This window comes from Heterodontus francisci, chromosome 28 (assembly GCF_036365525.1).
Source record: "Heterodontus francisci isolate sHetFra1 chromosome 28, sHetFra1.hap1, whole genome shotgun sequence".
Classification (NCBI taxonomy): domain Eukaryota; kingdom Metazoa; phylum Chordata; class Chondrichthyes; order Heterodontiformes; family Heterodontidae; genus Heterodontus; species Heterodontus francisci.
In genome coordinates, this window is record NC_090398.1 from 1,919,103 (window position 1) to 1,934,650 (window position 15,548).

At 54.7% G+C, this 15,548-nt stretch overlaps 1 protein-coding gene across 1 annotated transcript in view; it reads right to left on the bottom strand.

The window, feature by feature from the left end:
- Nucleotides 1–473: 473 nt before the first annotated feature.
- Nucleotides 474–15,548, bottom strand: part of LOC137385189 (T-box transcription factor TBX1-like) — a 62,163-nt gene continuing 47,088 nt past the window's right edge. The window contains exons 4-7 of the mRNA XM_068060176.1: nt 14,551–14,706; nt 6,978–7,045; nt 1,954–2,057; nt 474–748 (exon numbers count right to left, since the gene is read on the bottom strand). Of these exons, the coding sequence (XP_067916277.1) occupies nt 474–748; nt 1,954–2,057; nt 6,978–7,045; nt 14,551–14,706 (603 nt within the window). The remainder of the gene's footprint in view (nt 749–1,953; nt 2,058–6,977; nt 7,046–14,550; nt 14,707–15,548) is intronic.

A 15,548-nucleotide genomic window follows, 5' to 3' on the forward strand; every position in this document is an offset into this window, starting at 1 on the left:
GTCTAAGGATACGGGGTAAACCTTTCAGGACTGAGATGAGGAGAAATTTCTTCACCCAGAGAGTGGTGAGCCTGTGGAATTCACTACCACAGAAAGCAGTTGAGGCCAAAACATTGTATGTTTTCAAGAAGGAGTTAGATATAGCTCTTGGGGTGAAAGGGATCAAAGGGTATGGGGAGAAAGCGGGAACAGGTTACTGAGCTGGATGATCAGTCATGATCATAATGAATGGCGGAGCAGGCCCGAAGGGCCGAATGGCCTTCTCCTGCTCCTATTTTCTTTGTTTCTATGTTTCTATGAATTGAATACAAGATGGCGGAAACAGGCCGCCTGCAGTGGTGGCCGAGACTCAATTTCAGAAGCCTGATCTGCAAGTGGGATTGATGAGAAAATAGTGGTAGGGAGGATGGAAGTGAGGGACGAGGTGGAGGGCAAAGACTGAGAGGGAAGAAGAGGTGGGGGACATGGCGGTCTCACCGAGTCATGTAGCCGTAGCAACCTGCACCATATGGGTTGGCCAACGGCAGCCCAGGAGGAGACTGATCAGCCTGGGCCCGTGATTCGGAGCTCGCACAGTAGGCGGAGAGGGCATAGGGTGCGAGGGACGGGGGGTCACAGGGATTGTCCAGCCTGGCGGAAGGAGGGCCGGGAGCTCCAACGGGAATTCCGAGGTAACGCTGCCGATGATGGGCGGGGAAAAGACGTCGGGCAGTCGGATCCAGGCTGAGCCGACGGACCGAGTGCAGCCCTGCGGAGGAAGAGAGAACAGGATTTAGATGGACTGTCAGCATCAGTGGCTCAACACACGACATCAATCAATATTTGCCAGGGGTCAAAACATAGGGAGTGATGCATTGTCGGAGCGTCAGTTCTGAAGGAGTGCTACATTGTCGGAGAGACAGTACTGAGGGAGCGCTGCATTGTCGGAGGGTCAGTAATGAGGGAGTACTGAACTGTCGGAGGGTCAGTACTGAGGGACTGCTGCTTTGAGCGTCAGACTGAGGGAGTGCTGCACTGTCGGAGGTTCAGTACTGAGGGAGTGCTGCACTGTCGGAGGGTCAGTACTGAGGGAGTGCTGCACTGTCGGCAGGTCAGTACTGAGGGAGTGCTGCACTGTCGGAGGGTCAGTACTGAGGGACTGCTGCACTGTCTGAGGGTCAGTACTGAGGGAGCGCTGCACTGTCAGAGGGTCAGACTGAGGGAGGGCTGCACTGTCAGAGGGTCAGTACTGAGGGAGTGTTGCACTGTGGGAGGGTCAGTACTGAGGGAGTGCTGCACTGTCGGAGGGTCAGTACTGAGGGAGTGCTGCACTGTCGGAGGGTCAGTACTGAGGGGCTGCTGCACTGTCGGAGGGTCAGTACAGAGGGAGTGCTGCACTGTCGGAGGGTCAGTACTGAGGGAGCGCTGCACTGTCGGAGGGTCAGTACAGAGGGAGTGCTGCATTGAAGGTCAGACTGAAGGAGTGATGCACTGTCAGAGGGTCAGCACTGAGGGAGTGCTGCAGTGTTGGAGGGTCAGTGCTGAGGGAATGTACAGATATCACCCTGAGAGAGAGGGGACTGAGAGACACCAGTCAGTGTACAGATATCTCCCTGAGAGAGGGAGGGACTGAGAGACACCAGTCAGTGTACAGATATCACCCTGAGAGAGAGGGGACTGAGAGACACCAGTCAGTGTACAGATATCACCCTGAGAGAGAGGGAGGGACTGAGAGACACCAGTCAGTGTACAGATATCACCCTGAGAGAGAGGGGACTGAGAGACACCAGTCAGTGTACAGATATCACCCTGAGAGAGAGGGGACTGAGAGACACCAGTCAGTGTATAGATATCACCCTGAGAGAGAGGGGACTGAGAGACACCAGTCAGTGTACAGATATCACCCTGAGAGAGGGAGGGACTGAGAGACACCAGTGAGTGTAGTCGTAATGAAACCAGCATTGCAAAGCGTACCTTTCTTATCTCCTCTGTGTCTTGGATATGTTGTTGATAATGAGTTTCGTGCACTTGTTATCGATCCCAGAATTGGCAGAGGTCCCGGCCTCGGGTTTTGTGGCCTGGAATTTAAACCGGTTTAACAGGAATAAGTTAGCAACTGCGGAATCTCTTCATACACAACATCCACCCTGTATAACCCCTGTGAGCAGTCATGGTCCAGGCACCATCCTCAGGCCGAGTGTAGAATTAACTGGTCTCCCGCTCGGTGATCCAGTCCCCCTCACTGCCAGTCCTATCACGGAATGTGCCAGCACATTGAGGGAGCATCGAGTGACGGTCACCAGTGGACCCCTATCGTATCACTGGACACAGGAACGTGAGAATGTAGAGACCAGGAGCAGGAGGAGGCTATTCGGCCCCTCGAGCCTGCTCTCCCATTCAATAAGATCAGGGCTGATCCTCTACCTCATCTCCGCTTTACCGCCCTCTCCCCGTATCCCTCAATTCCCTCGGCGTCCAAAAATCCCTCGATCTCCGTCTTGAATATATTCAACAACTGAGCATCCACAGCTCTCTGGGGTAGAGAATTCCAAAGATTCACAACCCTCGGAGTGAAGACATTTCTTCTCATCTCAGTCCCAAATGGCCAACCCCTTATCCTGAGACTGTGACCCCTGGTTCTAGACTTCCCAGCCAGGGGAAACATCCTTCCTCTATCTACCCCGTTGAACCCTGTAAGAATTTTGTACGTGTTATGACCAGGTGAGGAAGGGTCTAGGGCTCCCCTCTCAGCCATTTCCTAGTTTGGTCATGACAGGATTTAACTTTTAAAACAGTGTTTTTAGCTGCCCCTCTGTGAGTCCTTGCTCACTGCTCTCTAATTAGAATTGCAGAGGAACCAACCAGATTGGATTTCTCAGATTTAAACAGGAAAGGTCTAAGTTTATTAATCTTAACACTCTAACTCAGTTAAAACTGCTCAAAATACGTGAGGCGTTCAGGCTCACATGTATACGTGATAAACACACACACAAATAGATACAGAGGAGGAGAAAGAAATACAAGGGGGAAGGTTTGAAGTAGTAGATGGAATTCAGTTCCTGGCTTTGAGTTGGATGTGAAGTCTTTGATTGAAGTTAAGCCTTGCAGTTCTCGTTGGGGCCCAGTGCACACTTTCAAACTTGTTTCGCTGGTATCAAGGGGTTGCAGGAGCCTTCTGGCTTGAGGCTTGAGTTACTTCCGTGGGTCCCTGGAACTCTGCGTGTGTGAGAGAGAGAGAGAGAGAGAGACAGAGAGAGGGGGAAAGAGGGAGAGAAAGAGAGAGAGGGGTGCTTTCTTCTCGCAGTTCAATTGCAGTCTGCCTCAAAACTTTTCTGCAAGCACAATTCAATTAACTCCCAGGTTGACCAACAGGTGCGCCATGTGCTGAGCTCCTTGCTTGAAACAGCCTCACCTGAGAGGTTTGTAGATTCCTCAGAGCTTACCAGACACACTATCAGCCTGCAATACGTTAAGAAATGGGCATCCCAGTACACATGTGATTTTTGGGGAGGTTTGAGGTTTGCACATTTCCATGACTGTCTAGGGTGTCTTTGTTCCTGTTGAGGTCTGCCGGGGTGGCGGTGGGTGGGGGGGAGGTTTAGATATAATTAGCCCTGGTTTGGAGTTCTGATCATGGGCGTCGGCTGTGGGTGGATCCATTCTGATCTCTCTTTCAGTGCTTTGATGAATCATGCAAGTGCTTTTCACCTTAGGGGATGGTTGGTTCCCTTTTCTCCTGTCTGCGGGGGCCGATTCTTTGCTAATCTTCCCTTTCTCCTCTGTGGCACTCCTGCTTGCAGGTATTTGTCCAAATTCTACGGCACGCCCCTGCGGCACTTCGACTAGGTGAGGCATTACCCTCACTGTTTCACTGCCCTCTTGAGGACTTTCTTTGTCCGTGCAGGTTTCTGTAACTGCTGTTAGCAACTCTGGTGGGGTGCTTCTGGGGTCTGCATTTACACAGGAGGATGCGGGGTCTAATTTGTCCAACATTTCGGGGTTGCTGACCGGACAGTCGGGATTTTCATTTGGGAATCCTCCCGGATTTCCTTTAACTTGTCCTCTTTATCCCTGTTTCACCTTTCCTCTCTAACATTTTGCCAGCCCTGTGCCTGCCTGTCCACTTTTGTTCTTGGCAGTGGTCCCTTACAGTCACCTCTGGGGGAGCTGGTTTGATCATGACCTGATCCTCTACACATTCAGGGGAACTGCAGGGGGACCGTCTCCTGCCACTGCCCTGTCTCACTGACCTCCTGGGGTCTCTCTTTCACTACTGAAGAAGCTACCACCTTCGTCCCCATTAGATCATTACCGAGGAGCAGGCCAACCCCGTCCACTGGCAAACTAGGGACAATCCCTATGGTCACCGGTCCCGAAACTAGGTGGCACTCCAGGTGCACCCGGTGTACAGGTACAGACATACACTGCCCTCCAATACCATTCACCACCATTCTGGTGTTCACTGCACTCTCTGCGGGAAAGGTCAGACCTTTTCCCAGTAAAAGGCATCTAGTGGCCCCTGTGTCCCTGAGAATTACTATGGGCTTGCTTGCCCCACTCGAGGGGTATGGGGTTACTCTCCCTTCAGACAAAACCCTGATAGCCTTCAGGAATCCGATTAAATTTTCCTGCAGCCACAGCAGTATGTTTTCTGGGTCTCACGACTGCTGCAGTTAAACCCACAGCTTGTTCAGCTGTGCTTTCCATCGGGGTCCTTTCTCCTGCACTGAACGGGTGTGCCCTGATTAACTTCACAGCCTTTCCCCGTAGTTTCCAGCTGTCAGCTCTCAGATGACCTACCTTATTAGAATGGAAGCACACAGGCCTCCGGCTCTCACTCCTATTACAGCACTATCCTTTTTTGGCTGGAGGAGGGCCCTCCCTCCCACCCCCCTCCCCACCCCGCGTCTCCTGCTTTTCTTTCTCTCCCAGGACTGCTTGGTCACCTATCACCTTCCCTTTCGGATTTCTGGCGGTGAAAAGGAAAGGTTTTCCCCTGGGGGACCAACTTGTATATTAGAGCAAACTCATCTGCCAGAACTGCGGCTTGCCTCGCTCTATGTACTTTTCGTTCCTCGACATGAGTCTTTATGGAGAGGGGGAGAGAGTTTCTAAATTCCTCCAGCAAAATCACCTCTCCGAGGTTTTCATAGCTGAGCTGCATTTTAAGAGCCTTCAACCACTGGTCAAAAGCCAGATACTTACTTCTCCCAGACTCCAAGTAGGTCAGTTCATAATTTGATGAACTCTCACCTGGCAACAGGGAATAAACCTCATGGGCTTTACCTGTGAGCTTACGCTGCACCAGAAGAGTCCAGGTCTCAGCCGGCCACTTTAATTGCCTTGCAAGTTTCTCAAAAGATGCAAAAAATGTTTCCACGTCTCCCTCATTGAATTTTGGATTCAATCGGGAAAATTTTAAAATTTCCGTACACAGCACTACACTCCTTGCACTTTCCACGCTTTCACTGTCGGCCCCCCCTCAACCCACCCCACCCCCCCCCAGTTAGTGTTCCAGCACACACAAGCACAAGAAAACCTACACTGAAATATTTTCTCTTTCTGATTGGGATCAATTTGACATCACACTTCCAATTTCTCATTTGTCTGTGGGTCCAATCCAGGACGCCAGCCCCCAAATTTCTGTTACGAGCAGGTGAGGGAGGGGTCTAGGGCTCCCCTCTCGGCCCTTTCCTGGTTTGGCCGTAACGGGGTTTAACATTTAGAAACAGGGTGTTCTTAGCTTCCCCTCAGTGAGTCCTTGCTCACTGCTCTCTAATTGTAATTGTAAAGGAATCAACGAGACTGGATTTCTCAGATTTAAACAAGAAAGGTGAAAGTTTATTAACCTTAACACTCTAGCTCAGTTAAAACTACTAAAAATATGCAACGCGACCACACTAGCATGCATATGCGATAAACACACAAACAAATAGAGACAGAGGAGGAGAAAGAATTAAAGGGGGAGGGTTTGAAGTAGTGGATGGAATTCAGTTACTGCCTTTGGGTTGGATGTCAAGTCTTTGATTGAAGCTAAGTCTTGCAGTTCTCGTTGGGGCCCAGTGCAGACTTGCAAACTTGTTGCGCTGGTACCGGAGGGTTGCGGGAGTTTTCTGTCTTGAGGCTTAGGTTACTTCTGTGGGTCCCTGGAACTTTGCGTGAGAGAGAGGGAGAGAGCAGTGCTTTCTTCCTGAAGTTCAATTGCAGTCCGCCTCAAATGCTGGCTCTTACACATTCAATGACCCTCAATGTCTTTTGATCATCGCTAATGAAAAAACCCACCTGGCTAATTGAATCCGGGAGCACTCCCATTGTCCATCTGGGCAACTGTCTCTCGGAATGCAAATGTGCAGCCATGTTTTCAGCCACTCATTCCAGTGGGGTTTTTTAAACAGGTTATTTCAATGTCCAGTAAATGTTCAAATAATAGTGTTGCAAATGAGGAAATTAATACGTTTTCATTTGGCAGGTTTGTTTACTGTCACAGTACGCTTGAATGAGATCACCTCTCATTCTTCGAAACTCCAGAGAATACAGGCCCAGTTTCCTCAATCTCTCCTCATAAGACAATCCCGTCATCCCAGGGATTAGTCTAGTGAACCTACGTTGCACTGCACTCCCTCCACGGCAAGTATATCCTTCCTTAGATAAGGAGACCAAAACTATACGCAGTACTCCAGGTGCGGTCTCACCAAGGCTCTATATAATTGCAGCAAGACATCTTTACTCCTGTACTCAAATCCTCTTGTAATAAAGGCCAACATACTATTTGCCTTCTTAACTGCCCGCTGCACCTGCATGTTAGCTTTCAGTGACTTATGAACAAGGACACCCAGGTCCTTTTGGACATCAACACTTCCCAACCTCTCAACATTTAAGAAATACTCTGTATTTCTGTTTTTCCTACCAAAGTGGATCACCTCACATTTCTCCACATTGATGGGCAGAGCGTTTGAGAGGGACGAGGGAGAGCGGAGCAAAATGAAATGCACACCTACCAATCATCTGGATCTCCGTCCCGGAATCCCTTGGCAAATGGATTGCTGGCAATTTTCAACTGGGTGATCTGTAAGAGAAAATTCACAAGCTGGAGGTGATGGAGTTTCCCGACTTTATACCCAGTGTCAGCATCGAGTGCTCCCAGGACAGGTACAGTACGGGTTAGATACAGTGTAGAGCTCCCTCTACATTACCCTGACAGTGTGTCCCCCCCACTTTATACCCAGTGTCAGTATCGAGTGCTCCCAGGACTGGTACAGTACGGGTTAGATACAGTGTAGAGCTCCCTCTACATTACCCTGACAGTGTGTCCCTCCCACTTTATAACCAGTGTCAGCATCGAGTGCTCCCAGGACAGGTACAGTACGGGTTAGATACAGTGTAGAGCTCCCTCTACATTACCCTGACAGTGTGTCCCCCCCCACTTTATACCCAGTGTCAGTATCGAGTGCTCCCAGGACAGGTACAGTACGGGGTTAGATACAGTGTAGAGCTCCCTCTACATTACCCTGACAGTGTGTCCCCCCCACTTTATACCCAGTGTCAGTATCGAGTGCTCCCAGGACAGGTACAGCACGGGTTAGATACAGTGTAGAGCTCCCTCTACATTACCCTGACAGTGTGTCCCCCCCACTTTATACCCAGTGTCAGTATCGAGTGCTCCCAGGACAGGTACAGTACGGGTTAGATACAGTGTAGAGCTCCCTCTACATTACCCTGACAGTGTGTCCCCCCCACTTTATACCCAGTGTCAGCATCGAGTGCTCCCAGGACAGGTACAGTACGGGTTAGATACAGTGTAGAGCTCCCTCTACATTACCCTGACAGTGTGTCCCCCCCACTTTGTACCCAGTGTCAGTATCGAGTGCTCCCAGGACAGGTACAGCACTGGGATTGGCTGCTCTCTGATTTGGGAGCCTGAGTGCATCAACGAGGTGCAGCTGACTGTGGCTGTGTGCAGAGGTTGGAGGCTGCAGGCTGTGTGACTGCTGCAAGAGGGAGAGACTCAAACTGCAACAAAAGTTTTTTCCAAATTTCAACAAAGGAAGGAAGGCAGAGAACTGGAAGCTCTTTTGTGAGTTTGTTTTGTACTGAAAGTCTTTTTCATTGATTGTTGGGGGTGGGGAAAGAAGAGACCTGAAGACCTTGGGTGGGGCTGCATTGTTCAATAGGGAGCTCCTGTGTTTAACATCTTTGGATAGGGAGCTCCCTCCCCACCCCAACTATTAAGCCTGGGACAGCTGGAGCTGCCCAGGTGAAGAGACTTATTATCTGAACATCGAAGGAGGCGTGTGCCTGGGCAGCTTACAGCTGACCCAGGTGAAGACATCACCCCACCCTCCCAACTGGAAGACCAGCTACAAGACTTGTGCAATACTAACAAAGACTGATTCCTCTTGGCCTTCCTCTCCCTCAGCCTCTTCCCCTGTGCTACATCCTTTAAGTGTTACATTTTTAATTTATTGTATTTGCTCTTTTCTTTTTTTCTCTCTCAGCAAAGTGCCTGTAACTCTTCCACTCCATGACTTCTCAGTCCTCTCCGGTGGCGGGGCCCTCCTATGCTGCAGCAGCTGCGACAGCTGCTCCTGTGGCCCCGTCACCATTTAAAATCTTAACATCAAAGCATGGGGTGAAGAGTTACACCCATCCTAATATGACTATTGAGGCTTGTGTTAAGGCAATGGCCGTGGTTGTCGGCCCCTCGGCCATTGTTGCAGCCTCAAAGATGTATGGGAAGGCTGTGTTCTTCCTGAAGACCGAGCGGGCTGTGTCCCTCGCCCTAAGTACGGGGCTCACAGTGGGTGGGATTCTCCTGCCAGTGGACCCTCTGGGGGCCACTGCACATCGGGTAACCTTGTCGAACGTCCCACCCTTCATTCCTGATGAGCTCCTCCTCCCCCATCTACACCATCTGGGGGAGGTGAGGTCAGGGCTCACCCCAGTCCCGCTTGGTCTTCGGGAGCACAGCCTCCGACATGTCTACTCCTTCCGCCGCCAGCTATTCATGCAGCTGGCGCGGGAGGAGGTCTTGGAGGGCCACTTCGGTATAGAGTTTCAGGGGACGGCCTACCGCGTCTTCTGGACCTCGGATGGAGCGCGGTGCCACGTCTGCAAGGGGGTGGGGCATGTTCGTAAGAACTGCCCCAACCTCCCGGCCGCCAGCTCCACCTCGGCGGCCCAGAGTGGTTCCACAGCACCTCCTCCCACTCCCCCCGCAGATCCAACAGACACAGCTCAGTCGGTTCCGGAGGCTGTGGTTTTCACAGCCTCTGGTGGGGAGGGGAGCGTCCGTCCGAGCGGAAGGAAGACGCGGGGAAAAAAGAAACATCGTGAGGCGCGTCCCCTGGACACTTTGACTCAACCCAAGCCTGAGCTCAGCCCAAAGCCCATTCCCATGGAATCCACCTGTCCCAGGGCTGGGCTCAGGCCCAGGGTGACTAAAAAGGGAAAAAAGGGTGCGGAGGCGGAGGCCTCTGATGACATGGAGGTCTCTGAGTCTCCGCGCCCAAGTGCGAAAAAGAGGAGAAGGCACCCCTCCACAGAAATAACACAGGGCCCTGAGGTGCAGGGCCCATCTGTTGGAGGGGAGCTGCCTCCTGTTTCTGGTCCTCAGGTTCCCCCTACCGCCACCACCAAGGCTGCAAAGTCCGGGCAGGAGCACACTATTCCTCAGGATGGAGGGGAGGGGATGGCCCCGGTACATGAGGCCCCTCCTGAAGGAGTAAGTGGGGCCCTGCTTGTGGTGGGGGAGCCTGGGGAAGCCGCCCATTCTGCCACTGCTACTGGGTCGGGTGTCCTGAATGAAGGGGAGGGCGAGGCCCCAGAGGGTCGGGCCTCCCAGCCGAAGTCCACCACCAACCAGGAGACACCCGACCCAGTTATAACTGAGAATGCTGCCCCATCTGCTGGGCCTGTGGGTGCTGGCGGAGCAGGAGATAGCCTCCTCCCTCCGCCTCCAGTCTCGGCTCCGGCTGGTTTCCCGGAGTCGGGAACTTCTGTCTCCCCTGGACCACTCATTGCCCTGGGGACGGAGGTGGAGAGGGGTCCTGGGCCGCTGGTGCCTACAGGCTCCAGTTTCACAATAGAACCCAGAGAGGACTCCTCCGCCATCGATCCTGGGGGTGGGATCGTGACGGAGGCGGGACCAGCTGGCGCGGCCGGGACGTCCGCCCCACAGTGTGTGGTAGATGTGTCGGCCGCTGGCGGTGACGACCCGGAGGAGGATGGGGATTCGGTGCGGGGCACGGAGGATGATCTTGATTCCATCGCCAGTGAGGTGGTGGAGTCCCTCGTGCCTCCCACCGAATCTCCTCTCATCCCCACGGCGGAACTCCGGGATTTCCTCGCGGCTTGCAGGGGTTGCCGCAATAAAGTTCAGCTGGCCCTCGACCGTTGGTCGAATCTGGCGCTGATCATACAGTCCGTCCGTGCCGCCCTTAAGATAGCGGGCAAGCGCGCGGACGTGAAACTGGTTGAGAGGCGCCGTTTTAATGTGTTCCTCAATGGGTTGCTGGGGGAGTGGAGGGCCAGGTGCACTTCCACTCCCTCCTCACAGTGAGCTGTTGGTGACGGGTTTTAAGTACCTTTGACATGAAGATAACCATAGCCAGCCTCAACATCAACGGCAGCAGAGGGTCTCACCGCAGATTTCACAATCTCTCAGTCCTCAGGGAAGGGAGATACGCGGTGAGCTTTCTGCAGGAAACCCACACCGTTCCGGGAGACGAAGACACCTGGCTCCTGGAGTGGCAGGGTGGGGTCTACATGAGTCACCTCACCCCTATTTCTAGTGGGGTGGCTATCTTGTTGGCCCCGACTTTTCAGCCGGAGATCTTGGGGGTCAAGGAGCTAGTGCCGGGCCGCTTGCTCCACCTCGCCGTTCGCCTGGGTAGTGTGCCGCTCCACTTTGTGAACGTGTACGCGCCCAGGCCCGGCGCATTGCAAGCGCGCTTCTTTGAAGAAGTGTCCGCTCTCTTGAGCTCCATCGATAGCGGCGAGTGCATCATCCTCGGGGGGGATTTTAACTGCACCCTCGAGGTGGGGGATCGCTCCGGTCCCCAGCGCGGCCAAGCGTCGGTGGAGAAGTTGAGGGGACTGATCAGCTCCCTTAACTTGGTGGACGTCTGGCGGAATCTCCATCCCGACTCCAGCGCCTTCACGTGGAGGTCTGGAGGAGGGGGGTCGCGAATCGACCGCCTCTACATTTCGCAGGCGTACGTCTCCCGCGTTTCGGCGGCCTCCATGCGGCTGGTGCCGTGCTCGGACCACCACCTGGTGTGGGCGGAGTTCACTCCGCTCCGCACGTGGGCGGGGTCCGCGTACTGGCACTTTAACAACCGGCTGCTGGAGGACGTGCGATTTCGGGACTCGTTCTGTCGATTCTGGGCCGACTGGAGAAGGAAGCAGGGGGGCTTCCCCTCCTTGAGGCTATGGTGGGATGTGGGCAAGACTCACATCCGCGTCTTCTGTCAGGAGTACGCGAAGGGGTCGACCAAGAGGCGGGAAGCCGAGATCGGGCGCCTTGAGAGGGAGGTGCTCGACTTGGAGTCCCGCCTCGGTCATGCCGTCGTGGACCCGGCTCTGTGGCAGGCGTACAAAGAGAAGAAGGGCGCGCTGAGGGACCTGCAGCTCATAGGGTCCCGAGGCGCGTACGTGAGGTCGCGGATCCAGATCCTGGAAGATTTGGACCGCGCCTCTCCCTTCTTCTACTCGCTGGAAAAATGGCGGGGGGTCCGTAAGCAGCTCGTCGAGCTGCTGGCCGACGACGGATCCTCCATCACGGATCCGGAGGGAATGGGCCTCCTGGTCCGGACTTATTAGAGTGCGTTGTTCTCTCCGGATCCGTCCAGCGAGGATGCGCGCAGAGTTTTGTGGGAGGACCTGCCGCAGGTCAGCCCGGAGGGCGCCGAAGGATTGGAGGCTCCGCTCACGTTGGCGGAGCTGACTGGCGCCCTCCACCAGCTCTCGAGGGGCAAATCCCCAGGGCTGGATGGGTTGACCGTGGAGTTCCTCAGGGCGTTCTGGGACGTCCTGGGGGACGATTACGCGCGGGTCCTGGGGGAAAGCCTGGCGACCGGGGAGATGCCCCTCTCGTGGCGCAGGGCGGTCATCGTCCTGCTGCCGAAGAGGGGCGATCTCCGCCTGCTTAAAAACTGGCGTCCGGTCTCCCTCCTCAGCACGGATTATAAGATCTTTGCCCGGGCTATGTCTACCCGCCTGGGCTCCGTGCTGGCCCACATGATCCACCCCGACCAGTCCTACACGGTCCCGGGCCGGTCCATCCAGGACAACATCCACCTGGTCCGGGACCTGATCCATCTTTCCCAGAGGACTGGTCAGTCGGTCGCCTTTCTCTCCCTCGATCAGGAGAAGGCGTTCGACAGGGTGGATCACGATTACCTTTTCGGGACTCTGCGCGCTTTCGGACTCGGGCCGCATTTCGTGGCCCGGGTCCGACTTTTATACGCCGCCGCAGAGTGTCTAGTCAAAGTTAACGGGTCCTTGACGGCGCCCCTTCGATTTGGGAGAGGAGTGCGTCAGGGGTGCCCCATGTCCGGCCAATTGTATACCATCTGCGTGGAGCCCTTCCTGTGCCTGCTTCGCAGGAGGTTGACGGGATTGGCTCTGCGCGAGCCGGCCATGCGGGTCGTCCTCTCGGCTTACGCTGACGACGTGCTCCTCGCAATCACAGATCCCGTTGACTTGCGGAGGATGCGTGACTGCCAGCAGACCTTTACTGCCGCGTCCTCCGCGAGGATCAATTGGGAGAAATGTTCCGGACTCCTGGTTGGTCAGTGGCGGGTGGACTCCCTGCCGGAGGAGATGACACCTTTTGCGTGGAGCACCACGCACCTCCTCTATCTGGGAGTCCACCTTAGCCCCGCTGAGGAAGCCTGGCCGGCAAACTGGCAGGAGTTGGAGGCAAAAGTCACCGCTCGGCTGGGGCGCTGGACAGGACTGCTCCGAGCGCTTTCCTACAGGGGCCGAGCGTTGGTCATAAACCAACTGGTGGCCTCCATGCTGTGGTACCGGTTGGTCACTTTGGCCCCGCCCCCTGTATTCGCCACCAAGATCCAGAAGAAACTCGTCGATTTCTTCTGGGGCAAGAGGAAACACTGGGTCTCTGCCGCGGTCCTGAGTCTCCCGATCGAGGAGGGCGGTCAGTCGCTGGTGTGCGTCCGCACCCAGGCTGCGACTCTCCGCCTTCGGACCCTGCAGAGATACCTGTACGTCGAGCGTCCTCCCAGATGGTGTGCACTGGCGACGTATTTTTTCCGCCAGTGTCACTGCCTTCAAGACGACACGCAGCTCCCGGTGGAGTCCGTTAGCCGCGCCTCTCTGAGGGAGTTGCCTGTCTTTTACCGGGATCTTTTCCGAGTCTGGAACATGGTCGCCTCCAGTCAGGGCGCTCCCCCGCCGGCGGAGGAGAGCGCCTCGGCTGTCCGGGCGGCCGACTCCGGGGACGGTCCGGCGGGCGGAGGAGTAGCCGAAACCCCCGGGACGCCCCTCACTGCGGGTGGCGAGGGGGCTCGGGAGTGCGGAGCGATCCCGGCCGAGCTGACCCCCGCTCGGCCGGAACTGCTCATCGGACCCAGGCCCCGAAACCCTCCTCGGGAGCCGGTCCCGCACAACCCGAGCCGCCTCTCGGAAATGCCCTCCGTGCCATTCCAATCGGCGCGGAGGGGTTTCCTGTACGGGCTGCTCCTGCAAACTCTCCACTTCCTCGCCCTCGTCAGCCGGCCGGACACGCCCTGGCGGTCCGCGTTGCCATCTGGCGGCGAGGGGAAACCCCGATGGAGGTCTCTCTACGCGGGAGTCTTCCCCCTTTACATCGGGGACCTGGGGTGGAGGGTGCTGCACTGGGCAGTCCCGTGCAATAGGCTTTTAAGTAGGTTCACGGACTCCCAGGCCACCTGTACTTTCTGCGGCCTGGACGAGTCCGTGTTCCACATTTATACGGAGTGTGCGAGGTTGCAGCCCCTATTTGAGTATCTGAAGGGGCTGCTCCTCAAATTCTGGCTGCACTTCAGTCCCACGCTCCTGATCTTTGGGCACCCGGTGCGGAGGGGCTCGGGCCGGGAGGAGGATCTCCTCGTCGGTCTGCTCCTGGGCCTGGCCAAGGTGGCAATTCACAGGTCCAGGTTGCGGGCCGTCGGGGGGTCCGTCCTCCCCGATTGCCTGCCCCTCTTCCGCGGTTACGTTCGCGCCCGGGTGTCCCTGGAAAAGGAGCATGCGGTGTCCGCCGGTACGCTTGAGGCCTTCCGCGACCGGTGGGCACCGCAGGGACTGGAGTGCATTGTCGACGCCGAGAATGGCATTTTAATTTGAGTTTTTTTGTTTATTTATCTGTTTTAATAAAGTTATTTAAAAAAAAAAAAAAAAATGGTCATGTTTATCTGAGACACGGGACGCCCAGTTATTTGGAAAGACCGTCAATCCTCTCCTAAGACCACGTGAAATAGGAGCAGGAGGGGGCCATTCGGCCCCTCCAGCCTGGATCCCCCGAATTCACCATTCCCGGCTGGTAACGGAATGTACAGAATTGGGCTTTTTTCTTTTGCTCATTCTTACCCTGTGATTTTGATACGCTGTGACAGCCGTGAAACGCGTCTCCGCAAACAGAAAGGTCTTGAAATTCTCCGCCGCGTATCGCTCACTGTCCTTGCGTGGGTCAACGTAAACCACGTGGAACCGCGGCTGGTAACGGTGCATGGAGTTCAGAATGATCTGGAAGTCACAGGGAAGGTGTGAGGGGGGGGGGGTGGAAAGGAGAGAGTGGGTGGGGGAGGGAGAGGGAGAGGAAAACACACACACACACCCAGAGAGGGAGAGACACAGAGAAAATACACACACACATTGAGAGGGAGTGAGAGTCACACAGACAGAGACGGAGAGAGAGAGAGAACGCATCAGGAAGACAGAGAGGGAGACAGAGAGGGAAAGATCAGGACAGCAAGTGAGAGACAGAGCAAAAGAGGGAGACGGAGAGAGAGAGCGACCCAGAGGGATACAGAGAGGGAGAAATATGGACAGTGAGAGAGGGAGTGAAAGACAGATGGAGAGGGAGACAGAGAGAGTGCGACAAAAAGAAACAGATAGCGAGAGGGGGACAGAGAGAGGGAGAGATCGGGACATGAGTGAGAGAGATAGACAGAGAGAGAGAAGATTTGGAGAGATAGATGCACAGTAGACAGAGAGCAAAAGAAATATGGAGCGAGAGAATGAGAGAGAGATATATGGATAGAGAGAGAATGAGAATATGGTCATCAAAACAAACCGACAGACAAACTCAGCAAGACAAACAAAGACACACAGACACAGACACACAGACAGACACACACACAGACAGACACACAGACAGACACAGACACAAAGACAGACATAAACACACAGACAGACACAGACACACACACAGACACAGACACAGACACACAGACAGACACAGACACACAGACACAGACACACAGACTAACAAAGACACACAGACACACAGACACACAGACAGACACACACACACACAGACAGACACAGACACACACACTGACACAGACACACAGACAGACACAAAC